The following is a 13,406-nucleotide window of genomic DNA, read 5'->3' on the forward strand; positions in this document are numbered from 1 at the left end:
TATTGTATTGATATATTATTACATTAACAGATTTTAGATATTAATTGGTATCTCTGGGATAAATCCTACTTGGTTATCTTGTTTAATTCTTTTTATGTGTTGCTGGATTCAATTTGGTAATATTTTGTTGTGAAGTTTTATATCCATATTCATAAGAGATACCAAATTTTCTTGTGACGTCTTTGTCTGGTTTTGGTATCAGATTATATGCTGGTTTGAAATAGTGGCCTCATAAAATAAGTTGGGAATTGTTCTTTCTTATTCTTTTTTTTTTTTTTTCCTGAAAGTGTGAAGAGTTGGTATTTTTTTTTAAATGTTTGTTGGAATTCAGTGAGGAAGCCATCTGGGCCTGGGTGTTTCTTGTTGGCAGTTTTTTGACTACTAATTAGGTCTCTTCACTTGTCCTAAGTTTGTCCAGGTTATCTATTCTTCTTGAGACCATTTTAGTAGCTTGTGTCTCTCTTAAGAATTTGTCCATTTTGTCTGAGTTATCTAGTTTGTTGGTATGCGGTTTCATAGTAGTCCTTTATAACCCTTTTAAAATTTTTGTAAGGATGGCACTCATGTCCTCTCTTTTTTTCTGATTCTAGTAATTTGAATCCTATCTCTTTTTTCTTAGTTTAGCTAAAGGTTTGTCAATTTTGTTGCTCTTTTCAGAGAACTACCTTTTGGTTCCATTGATTTTTCTTTAATTTTCTGTTCTCTATTTTAATAACCTCTGCTCTAATATTATTTCCTTCCTTCTTGCTTTACGTTTAGTTTAGTTTGTTTAGTTTGTTAGTACTAAACGTTTGTTAGTTAGTTTAGTTTGTTCTTCCATTTTCTTATGTTGTGTCTTCATTTTTGTTAATCTCAAAGTGTTTTCTGATTTTTGTTTTGATTTCTTCTTTGATTTATTGGTTATTTAAGAGTATGGTGTTTCATTTTTACATTTTCCCAAACTTTTAAATTTCTTTCCATTGTGGCCAGGGATATGCTTTGTATTATTCCTGTCCTCTCAAATGTGTTAAGGTTTATTTCATGGCCTATGGTATGGTCTCTCCTGGAGAATATTAGGTCATTGTTAACTCTAAGATCAATTCATTGTGGAAAAAAAACAACTAAGTAATTTTTTTTTTATTTGTGTTTCAGATTGTTGTTATAATGAGAGGATTGCCAGGCAGTGGAAAGACACATGTTGCAAAACTTATTCGAGTGAGTATGGAAAAGTGAAAGCATTACTTGCTTTTGTTAGCCATTTGCCTTCTTAACAAGCAATGTGATGTTGACACAGGTATTTCCTGTTTGATCCGCTCTAGTTGGCCCAGGTGGATGCTGTCTCATTTTGATCTGCTTAGACAGATACTTTTGCCCCAGCTTGATTTGAAACCACAAGAAGATTGTGTGGTATTTAACCATAAGAAAAAACTTTGTGCACATTTATTAATTTATTCCATAAATTCTTTTTAACTTTCTTGAATATCTGATACTTAGGATAAGGAGGTAGAATTCGGAGGACCTGCACCCAGAGTTCTAAGCCTGGATGATTACTTCATCACTGAAGTAGAAAAAGAAGAAAAAGATCCAGATTCTGGAAAGAAAGTGAAAAAGAAGGTACACTATATTCCTCTCAGATTACATCCTAATTCATAAATAGTATTGAAAGCATGTTCAGAGAGAAATTATTGACTTTGTTGAACACAAACTTCAGTGCTCAGGTGTGAAGGAAAAGACTACACCTGAGAAAGAAGGAAAGTTGTCTTTATCCAAATGCTAACTAGGGAAGAGATGCAAGGTGACTCCTGCTTTTGCTAACTCTGTATCTCTTTTGTGGGGAATCTTAGGTAATGGAATATGAATATGAAGCTGAGATGGAGGAAACCTACCGTACCAGCATGTTCAAAACTTTCAAAAAGACTCTGGATGATGGCTTTTTCCCTTTCATCATCCTGGACGCCATCAATGACAGAGTTAGACATTTCGACCAGTTTTGGAGTGCAGCAAAAACCAAGGGATTTGAGGTATAGATTTAAAGAACTTTAGAGTATTTTGTGTTATCATGTAAGTCTTGCATTTGTTTGCTTAATCATTGTTCATTTCTTCTTAGGTGTATTTGGCTGAAATGAGTGCAGATAACCAGACTTGTGGCAAGAGGAATATTCATGGACGAAAGCTTAAAGAAATAAATAAGGTGATCATTATTATTATTATTATTTTTTAAGAAAACATAGAGGGCATGCATGGTCTCTTGGTCTTTCTTTGAGTAGCTTCCAGAGATAACTTGAGCTCCTGAATCTCTCAATTAGATGGCTGATCACTGGGAAGCTGCACCTCGTCATATGATGCGTCTGGACATTCGTTCTTTGTTGCAGGATGCCGCTATTGAAGAGGTGAGTGTCCTTTGGCTCGAAAGCACTGCAGAAGCCACCTTTTTCTCCACCATTTTTACTTTGAAAAAATTTTTAATTACAGAAAAGCTGCATGATTAGTATAAGAATACCTGCATGACTTTCATTGAGATTCACTGATTGTTAACATTTTGTCACATTTTTCTCTATTAGATTTCTTCTGTTTTTTCTTGTTGTTACTGTTACTACTATTCCTATTACTGTGAAACCATTTGAGCGTAAAAATGCAGACCTCATAAACCCTTTATCCCCTAAGTATTTCAGAAGATACCTCCCAAAAGCAAGGGCATTCTCTTACAGAAGTAGAAATCTCAGTTATCAAATTCAAAAAATTTAACATTTGATAAGATCCCATATTGGTGCTGCTGCTGCTAAGTCGCTTCAGTCGTGTCCGACTCTGTGCGACCCCATAGATGGCAGCCCACCAGGCTCTGCCATCCCTGGGATTCTCCAGGCAAGAACACTGAAGTGGGTTGCCATTTCCTTCTCCAATGTATGAAAGTGAAAAGTGAAAGTGAAGTCGCTCAGTCATGTCTGACTCTTAGCGACCCCATGGACTGCAGCCTACCAGGCTCCTCCGTCCATGGGATTCTCCAGGCAAGAGTACTGGAGTGGGGTGCCATTGCCTTCTCCAAAGATCCCACATTAGGTGATATAAATTTCTTGAATTCTTTCATGTACAGTCCATAGTCATATTTCACCAGTTGTTTCTGTAATGTGCTTTATAGCAGTTTCTTAAAATCCAGGATCCAATCCTTTTAATAGAAAAAATGGTTTCTCATCTATGTCACTGTCATGAAAGACAAAGAAATCTTGCAGCATATTGGTCAGTTAACTGTTCTGTTAGCTCCCATCATTGTGGGTTTGTCATGATTAGCTTTAGGTTAAACGTTAGCAGTGACGTGTTCTTAGTGCATCATATCAGGAGTCATATGATGTCAACTTATTTTATTATTGTTGATTAAAATGTTGATCCCTTGGTTTTGGTGATATCTTCAAAGTTTTCTACACTTTTCTCTTTGTAATAAGTGATCTGTAGGGAGATACTTTGAAACTGTTAATATCCTGTTCCCTGACAGATTTTCATAGATTGATAATTCTTATCTAAATCAATTATTTGTTTGGTAGAAATAAATCTTTATCATGGAAAAGGAGAGCTCTTTCTCTTTTAATCAGTTATATACCTCTGCTTTTTTGACTTCTTCCTGTGAATGAGAGTTGTCGATACTCAATGTTTCCACTGTATTTTTATGTGTTTTTGCCTCCCATGCCACTTGTCAACCCATTTCCTTCTGGCTTCTGTCCCAGCCATTCTCTAGAGACTCTCTCACCAGAGAGTTTCATGACAGTGAACAATTCTCACTTTTGTTGCATAATTTTGCTGCCACATGTGACTGTGTCCACCTTCTTGAAAACATTTTTTCTCGGCTTCTGTGAGTCTGCCCTCTCCTGATTTTCTTCTTGCATCTCAGGTCATGATGCAAGTCTCCTTTCCTGGCTTCTCTTGCTATCCAGTCCTTAAATGTTGGAATTCTTTAGGGCTATATCCCAGGCTCTGCTTTCAGTCTGCACATTCTGTGTAGATAGTCTTTCTGGTACCTTGAATCCCTCTTATATGCCCTTAATATTAAATTGTAAAGCTTGGAATGAATTTTATCAATATCTTAACAGTAATTATATCTGAGTGGAGAGGTTATGGGTGATTTTTACAATTCTACTATTATTTTCCAAATTTTGTACCAAAAGATATGTATTGCTATTACCTTAAAATACCTCAAACCCAACCTATTCAATGTATAATTCATCCAAACCTGTTCCTCTTCTAATAATCTCTTATTTAGTAACGAGACCCATCAATGACTAAGTTTCTGAAACCCTGACTCTTTTACTGTCCATTATTTTTGACTCCCTTTATACCGCTGTTTGACTCTATCCCTCCATGTAGTCAGTCTATAAATTTTGTCAGTTTTATCTTATAAATACTTCTGTAGTCTATCTACTCTCTATTTGCATTGCTGCTCTTCTGGGCCAAGCTCTCCTCCGACTTCTTACTATACCCTTTCTTACATTTTGAGATTTGAATTATACCGTGTTTTACGTGATTGAAAAAATACTTACTAAAGATTTTCAAAAGAAATCCTAGTAATCTATAGCCATTCAAAACAGATAACCATCAACTTAGATCATTATATTCAACTTCACAGGAAGTTATAAAGATAGATATCCCAGGAAAATGAAAGGCGGGAATATCATCTTGTCTGTCAGTTCTGTTTCAAAGTTTAGAAACTTTGAAATTTCCTAGTATGTAACAGTGAGTGTGCATCTTGCTCTGGGCAACTGTGCTCATTTCAGATCTCAGTGAGGGACTCAACATTTTCCTGAATGTTAACTCAGCCTATTTTATGTGTGATTATTGTGGTGGTGTAGGTGGAGATGGAAGATTTTGATGCAAATATTGAAGAACAGAAGGATGAAAAGAAAGATGCAGAGGAAGAGGAAAGCGAACTGGTAGGAGACAGAACAACCACTTTGAACAAAGTGTCTCTTTATTAAAATTCTTAAGGGTTTAAATTCATCTCTGTGGTCAGATTACTATTGTTGATATGCACCTTAATGGTAAAAGTTTCCAGAATCATCTTCACGGAGACTTTTGGATACTTTTTATTTTTACCCTGACCAAAGGAAAAGAACCCTCTACTGTGTTGTTAACAAGAAAATTTTAAGAATGCTAAGAAACGTACCCTTGTATTCACTCAGCTATTTGTGGGTGGCTCTAGGGGAATATACTTTTTAAGAAAATCAATTACATATGAAAGAGCATTTTTACATTCCAGCAAATACATGGTACAGCCTATCCAACTTATGCATAATTGTCTCTTCTTTGCTCTAAGAGCTCATAACTGAGTTTCTATAAACTGAGGCAGAAGAACTTATTGAATGAGGAGGCAGAGGGTTGCCACTGACTCCCGGATTTGTTCTTCCGCATTTTATCCTATTAAGTGATGGGGAAAATGATTTGACTGTGTAGGCAATGCATTTTGCTTAGGCTAATTAAAGGCTTACGTAAGTGTGAATTCAGAGTTCCCGTGTACCTACTGTAAATGCTTTTGATCACACCTCTGTTGTGATGTCTGCCTTACCCTGTCATTCAAGAGTATGTGACTTCCAGACTTATGTTATTTTCAGTGTTTGCTAATGCGGTACAGAGATTAGCAATGCCTTGAAATAGTGTTGCTTTTTTAATTCAAAATATTATTTGTTTTATTTAATACTTCAGCCCTCGCTAAAGTTGCTTTTCATATTCTTCTGAAAATGTACAAAGTGAGAACCCCGATTCCTCCCCCTAGAGAATACATGCTAAGAAGTGGTTTCATCACCCCATGTGTGTTATAGAGGACTCTGGATAGAAACTGTGTGTTTGCATAGAGATGGTGTCAACCTCTACATTCCTAGATTTCGTATGTGGATTAAAAAATAAGCTTTAAAGTTAATGGCATTTGAGTCTCAGTATGTTTTTTTTTTTCCTTTAAACGAAGTCTTTTTATTTAATTAGATTGTATTTTAACATACATGATCTAAGGTGTAGGTAGGAAATTCACTTAAAGGTCCACGCTGTCCTGGAATATGGCTAATGACAAGTTTAGTTACTTGCAGCGTGCATACTAGAAAGCCATCATATGAGAAGCCTATAATGTCAGCTCTCTGAAACTCTGTCTTCCTTTGTAGAGATTTCAGTTCAGGATATGGTTCATAACATCTGACTTGCTTAGGTGTAGGTCAAAACTTGGAACTTTTAATTGAATGTACTATTATTTTTCAAAGTGAAACACACTGTAATACAATATTTTTTCACCAGAAACATGGCATTGAAACTTTAGAGCTCTACCCTGCTGAACTCTCTCTTTTATTTCCAAGTAACCTAATGTTTCATAGAGTGAGAAGATGATTTTAAGTTTTAAGGAAGAAAAGAGTAGTTCCAGCAGGGAGAGCTTAACATACTCATTTTACTTAACCTTTATGTTATAAAACTTCTCTTAACCTTTTTTCAAAATGCAGAATCCAGATCTCCTATTGTTGGGTTCTATTCCAGGAGTAAAAGATTCTTGGAAAATTTTAATAAAAGGGTTAAGAGCAAGTCTCTTGTCATTCAGACCATTTTAATGGAATTTTCACTCAACTTTGTTTTCTACTCTGTACTGATTACTACAGCTGTGTGAAATCCATACTTTTCTTGGTCAAGAGACTCCTTTGGGGGGATCATTGGTATGATATTTTGTCTTCTTTAATGCCTCAGTGGACCTTGTAGATATGACTCAGAATTTTAAAATATATTATTCTAGTGACACTTAAGGTTTTTAGATGATTTTTGAGATATAACAGTACAGATTCCATCAGTACCAAACTTTTAGCACCATCACTTCAACCTTTGTCTTTGTTTGTTATTGAAAATGTATTTGGAAAAGATAATATAATTTATAATCTGAAATACTACCTAATTAGTTGAAGTTGAATTATTAGTCTGGCTTAAAGACTACAAATGTATAAAACCTGTTGATTTCCTGTAAGATTGATAATGCTCTAGTAAACTCTTACACAGAAGCTATTGTCATGAACTGTTCAACATGCTTTCCAGCTTTACCTGTGTGTCAGTCTATTCTGTGAACTTCAGCATTACCAATAGTAGAAAGATTCTTAAAAGAAGATGCTGACACCTTTGATGAATCTGTCCTATATAATAAGTCCTAATATTAAAGTTCTGTATGTAAAGATCTAATAGAGAAGAACACAGTCCAAATGAAGTGAAACCTGTTTTACTTCAGTGAATTATATGGAAATTAATTATAAATCAGTGAATTATATGGAAAAGGCATACATTTGCTAGGCAAATAAACTGAAAGGCTTTACTGCATAGTTAAATAGGTACATTGGGAAATTTGCAAATCTTTATAGGACTTTGAAATAAACCACTCAGTTATTTTACTAAATAAGACATAAATTGCCTGTGGAGATTTCTGGTTTTTCATATAATAGAAAAAGTGTAATTTTTAAAAAACATCAGAAATAATCTAGCTTCCAATTGACGAAAAAGTAATACTCTGAAATAGATTCAGTAAAATTAGTCTTTGTAAGATCTAACTGGTAAATGGATTGAATCATTTTAAAATGAGGTTGAACTTAATAATTGTGTATCTAAAATTACACTGGAATACAAAGTAATTGTCTTGAAGAATACTCCTTGGACCTCATGCTATTATCACTTAATAATAGCAGTTGTATTTAGAAATGACCTGGCCAGGATGATAAGCTCTCTGCTGCTCTGAAGGATAGTATTTAGCGTAGTAACCACCATAGTAGCAGCGTAGTGACTACCAGACATTCTTACTGTGTTTGCTGTACAGCTGTTTTTCAGACTACAGTTGTGTCCTGAGCTGTAGTTGCCTCAAAGCGCCTTCATGATACTATTCTAAAGTGCCTGTCCTCAAATCTGGGTAGTGAAGTTCGTGAATTTGGTAATTCAGTTTCTTCAGAGATAATGAGACTGTTTTCCCTAAGGATATATTTATAAATAGTGAGTGGAAACTGAATCCATTCCCAGTTGTAATGCTTTTCCAATTCAAAAGTGATATGCATGTATGTGTCTCTTTCTAACCCTTCGAGCTTCTCTCTGTGTACGATTTAGGGTTACATTCCGAAAAGCAAATGGGAGATGGACACATCTGAGGCAAAGCTAGGTGGGTATTTCCTTTTTCCTGTTTTTATATGTGATACCTGATGGTAATGGTCATAGATCTTTCTGCTGTAAGAAGAACAAGTTCCCCCAAATCTCTGCTTAAACAAAGATTTTAGGCCTACCTTACTACATCCTCAGTCTGTTTTGCTGACTTTCATTTTATATATTGTGACAGAGTAAATGCAAATATGTGATAAATTTAGTAATAAAATATTGTCACTTCTAAAATCCATTCATTTATATTAATCAGAAATGTTGGTATAGATGAGATTTCTACCTTTATAAAAAAATATTTAACTGTAGTTCAAAATTGAAGTGGATTATGAATATTTTGGATAATAGTGATAGTAAAAATAATAAATATTGAAGTTTAAAAATTAATTAAAAAGCAGTTATTTTCTTTGTATAATAAAAGTTTGTAAGTGGGGGAGGTAGATATATAATTTAGGTTTTTGAGGAGCCTGGTTTCTAAGTTTCCATTAAAATTTTCCTCCAGCTGGTCTTTAGTGCAGGTTACAAGGTAAACTGATGAAAATTATTGTCTAAATAAAAACTTGGAGTTGCTTAATGTGAGGTTCTTTGTCAAGTAGAAAATCACATATATCCAATGGATTTTCCACCAGTATTTTATGGTAATATTACATAACTTTTTTTTAAATCTCGCCTAAAGAGAACCATTTAATATGTTGATTAAGATGTATTAGTAAATAATTTAAGCTGGTGATATAAGATTTTTTTATTTATTTATTTTTTATTTTTTTATAAGATTTTTTTAAAAGCTGGACCATGCTACTGTATGAAGTATGACTGTTGGTCTCTGCATTTCTCTTCTGTAATTATGCTGTAACCCCCAGAGCTGAAGTAACCATAGAAACATACCTTAAATTTATAGAACAAATTTGAATAATTTAGCTGCTTCACTGTTTGGGATATACTATCTGTGTTTCTGACATCAGAGGGGTGCATTTTACACACAGTTGCATAGACTGTGCCTTTCATTGTGCCCAGTTGGTCATGTGAGCCATTGATATTGACCAGATCTAATGTTAAAAGATAATTCGGTAAACAGTAGTATTACCATATTGTTGGGATAGATGCTTTGTTGCAAAGTCTAGAATTTTCTAGTGTACGGCATGTGAAAATTTTATGTGGTGGTTACTGACATATTCTTCCATTCGTCCTTCCTCTGTGGGAAATCCATTTTAATAATAACCAACTGTCTCCTTCCTGAACTTTTAAAGCATTCGAAAGTGCTTAAATGCAATTAAGTGTGTAGGAAAATAATAACAACAAATTAGTTTTAAATAATAATGCTATAAATATGTTTATTTTAACATTAGTTTAAATCTGAAGTTCTGTACTTATAGAATAACCTATAAGACTGTAAAATCATTTTCCTCTTTCCTGCTTTTCTAAATAGTGATTATCTTTTGGGGCAAAGAGAAATGGTAATTAAAGAGATATGGGAATTATACAATATTTTAGCTAAGCATATAATCTTTAAGAGGCCTTTGTAATATATTATCTAGGATAATGCTTTTTTTAACTTGAGCCGATCCACACTCTTACTTTCCTTTCTAATATCTAAAGAGAAAGGAAAATGTAATTTAGTTACGATGATTATCCAAGATAATATGACATTAATCTTGATATCACTTTCCAGAAAAAATTCTGGCTGGTCTGCTATTTGCTTCTCAGAAAATACATTTAATACAAATTCAGTCCATTTTAGGTTTTTTTTTTTTTGGCTGTGAGGCTTGTGGGATCTTAGCCTCCTGACCAGGGATCAAATCTGCACTGCCTGTATTGGGAGGCCAAGTCTCAACCACTGGACTGCCAGAGAAGTCCCACAGATGCAGTCCATTTTAAAGACAATGCCAGAAATAGAGATGTTAAATAAACCGTTTCAGTTAAAGGCACTGAAGATCCAGTAATGAGTCTAGGAAAGAAGTTCTTAAATGTTTGCAGCTGGGTTTTCGTTTGTGACAGTGATGTTCCATCTAATGACTCGCCTCTTGCACCACCTTGTTGTCTTGAGAGCTAAATCATCTGTCGAGGAAGGAGTGTGAGCCTTCCTGGGAGTACTCCTTTGATATGGGTCCATGGAGCCAGTTGAGAAGAAGAGCCTAAAGCACGAGGCTCTGTTCCTTTTTGTCACCTTCCTTATCATAACAAATTCAATAGATTTGACTACCAGGTACAACTCTATTTTACCAACATTTCTTAAATATCTCTCGGTAACATGATTATGCTGGGTGGACATGTGGTGGCATGTATTGAGCTAGACAAGCTGAATCTGTAACTGAGAAATTTTGACTTACAGATGAATTGGCCAATGAGAAAGTATTCACTTACTTGTAATCTTTCAAGCAACTGTTAAATCTTATTGTTGAGTCTTGATCTGTGTTCATTAAGTATAGTATTCAGTTCAGCCTGTGTGTGTGTGTGTGTGAAAGTAGAAGCAGTGTGATTTTAGGAAAATTCAGAACTAGCCTGAGTTGCATCTGGCTTGGCTGTCATGGAATTGTTGAGGACTGTCTGTGACCCACTCTCCGGAGCACTTTGCTTCTTTTCCAGCTGGGACACAAGCGCCCTAAGGCAAGGGTGGTTGTTACAAGCCACATCAAATGCTAGGATTCAGCATTCAAGCTGCTTAAATTCCACTGACATGATTTTAGTTTCTCAAACAGTAAAAAACCAAAAGTATACTTGAGACTGTTGTCATCCTAATTTAGGTTTCTTCATATAGCTTACTTTTGCTTTTCTCATCTCAGCGTCATTTGTCTCCGTTTATGAGTTACTGTGTACTGGCCTTCTACATGTCAGGCAGTTTCATCTCTTCCCAGTTGGAATGTAATTATTTTGTATAGGCATGTAACCCTTGTGTGTTCACCATGAGCAAATTTTCAGAAATATCATTTATGTTTAGAAAACATATAGATGTATCTAAAAATTTTTTTCTGTTGTGCTATATATAATATACTGTTTTGAAGATATGGTAAAATCCTATGACATGCAGAGTTGGATATTTAAACTTTCATCTTCATCTTCAAACTTCATCTTTTAAATTCAAACCTCTGAAAATCATTAGTATGAGTGTATTGGATACCAGTCGTCTTCTGTAACTAACAAATACCCCAGATTCCTCTTCCCTTACCTTATGCCATACATCTGTGTGTTTGAGTTTCCAGGATGCCATGTGGAGGAGGTATGAACCTTTCTTCAGCTCCAAGAAGGAAACTTTAAACTTGTGTACAATAAAATTTCAAATTAAATATTACAAGCAAGGGTGTTCAGACTAGAAATACATACTCTTCTGAACTTCCGTGTTACAAATGTGAAACTCCTGGTGTGTAACTCCTGTCATACACCCAGTGTATGAGGAAGAGTTCTTGTAGTTTTCACACTGTCCTTCTGTAATTGCTGCCTGACCATGTTCTATTCTTGGAATTGAAATATGAAATTTTCCTTTGAAGTATGTAAATGTCGAAGTTGATCTTACTAAGTTTGGAAATCCTTTGACGTTTATTCAATAAGTGTGTTGGAGCGGCTGATACTTTACACTATTCAACTGAGAACAGTTTTACTGTTTGTGGGCTTCACTGGTTTTTCTAATACCATATTCTATGTCCCTGTGCAATCAAGGTGTCACCTGTAAGATCTTGTGTAATACGGCCTGTCCTGTACATGTAGGTTAGAGCCCCTTGGTATGGCATGTGATTTACAGAGGAGGTTAGAAGACTGTTTCTGTTGCACTCATCCATGTTAAAAATTTGCCAAAGTGATATGATAAAAATTTCTTGAGTTTTGTAAAGTGTTGTAGTTTGCCTTGCTGATTTTTCAATAATATTGCTTTTATGGGGGTGGGGCTTAGGAAATAAAAGCTTTGACAAGTATGCAAAATCTTACTGGTTTTTGAGATCTGTATGGTATGCACAATTAGTTGTGTGTGTAACTTTTACATTTGAAGCATAAACTCATCTTGCCTCCTGCTTCCATTGTACTTTTCTTTCACGTTCTGTCTGCCTTGATGCCTAAAAGGTTTCTATTATATATACTCTTCACCATTTATGGAGTTAAATGGAGTGTGGTTATTGTATGTTTCTGAAGTGTGTAGGTTTTCCTTTATTGACCTACTTAATAATAGTATGTTTTTATAACTGTAGATGATCCAAAAGTTTAGTGCTTCAGTGTAGCTTTTATATATATATGTACATATATATGTGTGTGTGTGTATATATATATATATATATATATAACTCATAATATTTCACATGTAGAATTCAAGATCACAACTAACAACCAATAAAACAGACTATACACATTTCCATCGTGTGTTCTTGAAGACACCTAAACTCATATCTCATAATTTCTGAATCAGCACTCCCTGTTAATTTAATTGATTAAAGTCTGGGGCCTTTGGAAAGCCTCTCAGATTGAGGATTCAGAAAGAAAATTCAGATCCAGCTACTTTGGCTGACTAGCCCTCAGCCTCAGAATAGTCAGCAGCACTTTAAAGTACAACCAAAGACAGTGGGGATTTGTATGATCAACTTACCTGTAAACGTTAACTTACAGCAGATCCTGTCACCAGTGGTCAAAATCCCAAGAAACGGTTCATCTAAAACTTTCCCAAGCATTAGCTTGGCGCATTAAGTTCTTATACTACCTGTTTTTCATGTAACACAGTATCACACATGATTGCAGATCGAATGGGTGGTGTTAATGTTGTGTTAAAGAAACAAAAACAAAAAAGAATGGAAGAAGTTGCTTTTGGAAAAACTCAGCGTTGCTTTTCATCAGAACATGAGAGCTGAAGTGTGATTTTAGGTGGGTGGGGAGGATAAGGAGCCCAGTAAACAAGTGTCTTCTCTTGCTCTGCCCATATTTGCTACTTAAACCAGCATAGTAATGTAAAGGCTGCCGGTATGAACACCAGATAAAGAGTGGAAATTGCACAGAACTTGATATTATCTCAGCTAAGAAGAGAGTTTGGATCTGCAAGTGGTGCTGCTCTCGGAATTGCGGATGTGCCCTCCGACGGTGTTCCAGCCTTCTTTCCCCTTGTTTGTGTGTCGTGTGCAAGCTCACACTCTTCCTTAATGCTGCGGCTCTGTGTTTGTCCCTCAGACAAGCTGGATGGCTTGAGAACTGGCACAAAAAGGAAACGTGACTGGGAGGCTATTGCCAGCAGAATGGAGGACTATCTTCAGCTCCCTGATGATTACGACACTCGTGCTTCTGAGCCTGGGAAGAAGAGGGTAAGAGACCACGAGTGATTACCAACA

At 35.4% G+C, this 13,406-nt stretch overlaps 1 protein-coding gene across 2 annotated transcripts in view; it reads left to right on the forward strand.

The window, feature by feature from the left end:
• Window positions 1-13,406, forward strand: part of YLPM1 (YLP motif containing 1) — a 64,401-nt gene that overhangs the window by 45,468 nt on the left and 5,527 nt on the right. The window contains exons 12-19 of one of the 2 annotated variants that reach the window (XM_070797874.1): window positions 1,132-1,194; window positions 1,474-1,593; window positions 1,824-2,000; window positions 2,087-2,170; window positions 2,286-2,369; window positions 4,815-4,895; window positions 8,068-8,119; window positions 13,249-13,379. In XM_070797874.1, coding sequence (XP_070653975.1) covers window positions 1,132-1,194; window positions 1,474-1,593; window positions 1,824-2,000; window positions 2,087-2,170; window positions 2,286-2,369; window positions 4,815-4,895; window positions 8,068-8,119; window positions 13,249-13,379 — 792 coding nt within the window. The remainder of the gene's footprint in view (window positions 1-1,131; window positions 1,195-1,473; window positions 1,594-1,823; window positions 2,001-2,086; window positions 2,171-2,285; window positions 2,370-4,814; window positions 4,896-8,067; window positions 8,120-13,248; window positions 13,380-13,406) is intronic. The other variant, XR_011569005.1, reaches the window with a different exon arrangement.

Source organism: Bos indicus, chromosome 10, assembly GCF_029378745.1.
Source record: "Bos indicus isolate NIAB-ARS_2022 breed Sahiwal x Tharparkar chromosome 10, NIAB-ARS_B.indTharparkar_mat_pri_1.0, whole genome shotgun sequence".
Lineage (NCBI taxonomy): Eukaryota > Metazoa > Chordata > Mammalia > Artiodactyla > Bovidae > Bos > Bos indicus.